Source organism: Sarcophilus harrisii, chromosome 2 (assembly GCF_902635505.1).
Source record: "Sarcophilus harrisii chromosome 2, mSarHar1.11, whole genome shotgun sequence".
NCBI classification, from domain to species: domain Eukaryota; kingdom Metazoa; phylum Chordata; class Mammalia; order Dasyuromorphia; family Dasyuridae; genus Sarcophilus; species Sarcophilus harrisii.
The window spans coordinates 573,279,063-573,285,062 of record NC_045427.1 but is presented as its reverse complement, the minus strand read 5'-3'; the positions used below and the strand labels follow the sequence as shown (position 1 = coordinate 573,285,062).

At 32.4% G+C, this 6,000-nt stretch overlaps 1 protein-coding gene across 2 annotated transcripts in view; it reads right to left on the bottom strand.

Annotated features, from left to right (window-relative positions):
- Positions 1–2,661: 2,661 nt before the first annotated feature.
- The window catches only part of CCDC172 (coiled-coil domain containing 172), a 51,981-nt gene continuing 48,642 nt past the window's right edge, over positions 2,662–6,000 (bottom strand). For both annotated transcript variants that reach the window (XM_003755350.2, XM_031955919.1), the window contains exon 9: positions 2,662–3,112. In XM_003755350.2, the coding sequence (XP_003755398.2) occupies positions 3,077–3,112 (36 nt within the window). In that variant the 3' untranslated portion in view covers positions 2,662–3,076. The remainder of the gene's footprint in view (positions 3,113–6,000) is intronic.

Here is a 6,000-nt window from a genome sequence, read left to right as displayed (position 1 = left end):
AAGAGGGGCAGAAAACTCAAAATCTACTAAATTCCTGCTTTTCTGAAGCAATTAGAACAATGGATATGTTGGACTTAAGAGTCAGGGGAATATGAGTTCAACACCTACATTAGACACTTAGTAGTTATGACTAAGCAAATCTCTTAACTGTCTTTAACCTGTTTTTTTAATGTAAAAAAATGGAATAAAAGCATCTACCTCATGGTCTTGTAAGAATCAAATGAATTATGTAAAGTGCTTCACCAACTTTAAAGTTTTACGTAAATGTTATCATCATCATCATCATTCAAATAGCTCCTTTTATCAGGTGAGAAAACTTTCAGTAAGCTATATATCTATTCCACCTTTATCCATCAGCTACTGGGGACTTGAAAAAGTACAAGGTGCTTCTGTGTAAGAATTTCATTACCTTATGACAGATCTGAAGCCATATTAGCAAGTCAATATTGGAGCTATCTTTGGGTTAAAATACAACACTGTAAATATAGTATAAAGATACTTTTAGTCAAATTAGTTCAAAGATTAGTTGTTACTAATTTAATTATTTTTCTATCATTTAAGACTCATTTTCATTGAAAATAAATCAAGATATGCTTTTATATGTAGTTTTAGTTACTATTTTCTACTTTAAAGTGGGCATTATAAATTCATAAATCTGACAACTGATTTAATCTGCCACTGAGACTTTATATTGAGACTGCTCTATGATTTTAGTACAATATAATTTATATTGATTGTTGTGTTTCCATTTGCTTTAGTGAACTTTTTGCTTATTTGATTACATTGATTCTAGCAGCCCAAGCCATTTTGATTGGAATGGCTAATAGTATTTTATATTCTATCATGAAACTGGTAAAATAATCATTCATTTAATGAATTGTTGGAAAATTAATCTAAATCTCAAGATGTGTAATCAGTCTTGAGCATTTTGAAATACTGAGTTAAAATAATGGCAGTGAAAATACTGACCCTCAGTTCTTTTCTTGGGTTCAATTAGCATGGCTTATCAGAATACTCCAATTCAATTACTGAATATTTAATCTAGATATAAGAGAGGACATGTACATGCTTAATTAAAAAGCACTTATATTGGAATATTTTATTTGTGTGGCCACAAGGCAGGGTAGTGGATAAGATTCTAGATTTGAAGACTTCCTTTTGGGTCCTTCCTAGGTGTGTTAACATTGGGAAAGTAACAGCAACTTGGAACATCCTAGAAAGACCTCAAGCACTAGGAAAGAATTTAAGTCTGTCATCCAAAGGTCAGCCTAACTGAGCTCAGAAAAATTCATCACCAGAGCATTGGTCATAAAAGGATGATTTAGAGTTAGGGGATAGGCGCAGAAAAATTCACAAAACTATCTGCTAAATTATTGCTCTTCTCTCTGCCTCAGTTTCTTCATCTGCAAAATGGGGCTAATGATAGCAACTACCTTAAGGTGTTGTTATAAGGATGAAATGAGATATTTCTAAAGTGCTTTTGTAAACAAGAAATTATAGAAATGTTATAAATTTATTGTTGTTATGGTGATTTATATCTGTAATAGGCAAATTTCCATTTATAAATATTTTAGACATAGAACTATAAAAATATATATACTGCTAGGTGAAACAGGATTTACATACATTCAAATAGCTGGCATATGGACAAGAGAATTAAACATGATTAATAATATGGATGAGATGCATACTATTATGTGTCATATTAGAAGGAGGACCAGTCTTGCAATTAGGAACATCTGGCTTAAATACTGCTTCTGACACATACTAATTATATGATCATGAGCAAGAAACTTCTACTTTCTCTAGTACTTGCTCTATACAACTATGATGAAAAATTACAGATATGGTCCATATCTGCTTTGATGGCATTTCGACACTAGGAACTTTCTACACTAATTAGGATTAGAAATTTTTTTTTAAAAAATAGGCCCGTGTGGTGTTCTCTTCTTTTGTAAAATATGATGGTTCTCTCTGGGAGCAGGTGTCTTGGGGAGGTTTTCTGGAGGCAGCCTTAGTTTCAGTTCCAAGTAATAATCACTCCAAATGCAGCCAGGTGTTAAAAGTTCAGATCTTTTATTGCTTCCTCCAAAATAACCCAATTAGTTTTCTTAGAAGCCTATCTCCCTCCTTGGTTCCAAGAGCTCTTGCAGCTTGTCTTTTAGCTCTTCCAGCTTCTGCCTCTAGCTCAATTCCGACTTGTGGCTTCTTAATCTCCCACTGACTCTTCCCTCTCAATCTTTTCAACTGAACTCTCCTGACTGAGCTCAGTTGTTTTTATGCTCTTTTAGAGGTGTAAACTCAAAGGGTGACTCCTCCTCTGAGAGTGGGATTATGGGAGGTGTGAATTTAGATATCTCATACTGAACCCTTGAAATCTCCCAAATGTGTGAACTAATGTGTGAGCTAATGTGTGAACTCTCAAAGGTGTTAACTTAAGCATTGTTTCTATCAATACTAGTGACTTAACACCTTGTAAGGATTTGCTCTAATGTGTGAACCAATAAGCATTATATCAATTCCATTGAGTTAACACTAGGATTCTAACAGGCCAGTCAAAAAATGTTGGGTGGAATGTTGCTACAGGAATGAGGCCCTCACTTCATTATCATAAGAAGGGGGTGGAGGGAATTGGCTTTTAAAGTTCAGCAGTCTCAGAGGTACTCTCTCAGTAGATATCTTTATTAGAAGGAGATTGAAATGAAAGTAGGCATCTTGTAGGAAAATGGAATGGTAAAATGGGGTCAATAACCAAGGCATTTTTACAATGCATATTTCTGATGAATTCCAAGATCAATTGTGGTAAGGAATAGAAAGCATAGATTTATAGATACTATAGAAAGCATAGAAATGATAGATCAACAGCTAGAAAGCACAGGCCTGAGGACAACCCCAAATCCCTAATGTATATCATTGATACATTTCACAACTATAATTAAATGCTTATTGTTTTAAATTGTCAAGAATACAATTCTTGGTATCAATGCTTTTCAACAATAATCTGCTGTGATGGATATAATCCATATTAGTATTAAAATATTTAATTTAGTGTTAGGTGGATCAATTTTCCATAAATTTATTGTTTTGCTTGAAGACTTTTCTGTGACAATGTCTGAAACATAAAAATAAGAGTAATTAGAAATATAGAAAATTTTAAAATTGACTAGACATTAGCTTAATACTTCCGAATTTTATGTTTTTAGATTTTTGTGCACAAACAGAAACCAAATCTTCTATAGATATTGAAAGTTTTTCAAGAAAAAAAATTACAGAAAATACACTTACAGAGGAAATATAATAAATCAAATTAAACTTGTTACAATGAATCAAAGCTAAATTCTAGGATTGCAAAAAAATTAAACTTCACTCATTTCACATGTGACAAGAGTCAGAGGTTAAAAGCAATCTAAATATGTTCCCACACAATCCGAAGATAAAGAGTTTTCAAAAATAGAATCTACAACTTTTTGTTATAATAAAAAGAAATTTTGCACTAAGTTTTAAGTTCGGATATCATAAAAGTATAATTTATGCCTATCAAAAACAAAAAGCTTTTAAGCATTATGATAGTTAAATGGTTTCTTCACATTAATTCTCTAATAACAGATCTTCAGTCAAAAAGAGTTGTTGTAAGGTGAAATCTGAAGTTTTAAAAAAAGTTTTAAAAGTATGTTCTCTTCTCTTATAATAATGCCTTGATTTACACAGTACCTAAATTCGATAGAGCTCAAAACATAGCATGTATTTATTCTACCCATATTATTTTTTCTGGTAGAAGCAGATCCAGATGTTTCAGTTAAATTTGCTTTTGATAGAATTCAGTTTCTTTTGGTGAGGTAAAAAAAAGTCTAACATATCGAGATCCTAATTTATTTGTCTGTTTATAAGGCCAAAAACCTTATTTTCATCTCTTATGTAAATCCATTTGAGGAGAAACATTCTAACTGCAGTGGACTGCATTAAGTAGAACATTGACCTCTCAAATTGCTCTTACATTCTGAAAAACATCATTAGTTAATCAAAGGAAAAGCCTCTGAGACTTTATAATGGAGAAGGTGGTGTTGAGAATTAAGTCCTCTCTTACTTTCTATAACCAGTAGAGAATATTTTCTTTCCCAGTGTATTTTTATATTATAGACTATATTTCCTTGAATATTTGGAATTTCACAGACAAAAAGTTCATCTTTTCTTTTCCTTTTGATCTTGAATATATTTCATATATATTATAAAGGAAATCTAAATAATCTGGCTTAGTTTAAAAGAGAGTATATCTTAAAACTAAATGTAACCACTGAAAAATGTCATACTGAAAAAAATCATAGCTGGCATTTAGAAAGATTTTCAGGTGCTATTATCGAGTAATTTTAATCATGTTTGACTATTCATGATGATGCCATGTGGAGTTTTCTTCACCAAGATATTAGAATGGCTTTCCATTTCTTTCTCCAACCCATTTTACAGATGAGGAAACTGAGGCAAAGCGAATTAAGTGACTTGCCTAAGGTTATACAGCTATTAAGCGTCTGAGGTCAGATTTGAACTTAGGTCACCTTAACTTCAGGTCCAGTGCTCTATCCATTGTGCTAATAAACTCCTTAATGAACATTATCTTATCTGACCCTTGTAACAGTCTTATAAGGCAGGGATTACAAGTATCATTGTTTTTCTTTCAAATAATAATAATAACTATCATTTATATAGTGCTTAGTATATAATTATATACTATTAAGTATTTTATAATTATCAACTCACTTGACCCCAGTGTCATCCCCATAGAGATGAGGAAACTGAGTCAGACAGAAATTAAGAAATACAACTCATAAATCTTCAGAGATACTATTCAATTCCAAATCTCTCCTAGCTCCAAGTTTTATAGTCTTTCAACTATACCATAAGTCTCCAGGGCATTGATATTAAATAAATGATATAAAAGGGAAAGTTATATGAAGACAGAACCATTTTTAATGCCTTAAAATTTTTTATTAACTTAAATGTAGACAGGACCTCATTACAAGGAAATCCCAGAGCATGGACTCTAAGTTCCGTTATTTCAATTATAATGATAATCATCATCATCATCATTATTATTATCATCCTAGCACATCTTTGCATAGATTGATGAAATACTTTTATCATAGCAATTCTAAGATTCAGTGAATCAATCACCAAACAGCTTTAAATAACCTACCATGTACTAGGTAGGTACTACTGCTGAAGTAAAGATGGCAAATACTGCTTTTCATTTTTGCAAAAAGGATCATGATGCTCAAAAACTTTGTTCAGAATCACAAATCTACTAACAGTTAAAGGCAGGATTCGAATTTGGGCCTTTTGAAACCAAGATCTAATGTTCTTCCCTGTTATAAAACTATTTTAAAATGTGCTAGATGGCACAATGGTTAGAACACTCAGGAGAAACTGAGTTTAAATCTAGCCTCAGACACTTGACATTTGCTAGCTGTGTGATCCTGGGCAAATCACTTCACCCCAGTTGCCTTATATCTCTCACCCCAAAGTGCTTGTTTCCCATGTCTCCCAAGATTTCCCTTGTCTTCTGGGTTATTTACTAGCTGGTCTTCAAATGTAACATTCCTTCTGTCTCCATGCAATCTCACAAGCCATCCCTACCTTTCAGAATTTACCCTTATTCAAGGCTTAGTTTAATTTCTGCATCACAAAACCTTCCCTTTTTCTGTCTGCTGCTAGTCTTTGTATCTTCTCTATGTTGTTTTATATTACATTTATCTATGCACGTTTTGTACACCCCACCCCAAGGAATGTAAATTCCTTGACATTTAGGCTTGTTTTATTTTTATTTTTGTATCTGAATCTGGAGAGGTACATATTAAATGTGTAATGAAAGTCTATTAAATTTAAGTGAATTGAAAGAAACTATTCTAGTCCAAAATAAGATCTCCTTTCAAGTGTAACAGTATCATAGGAGTTTGAACTAAAAAGGACTTTAGAAATCATCTAATCTACCCCCTAATTTTACACTAC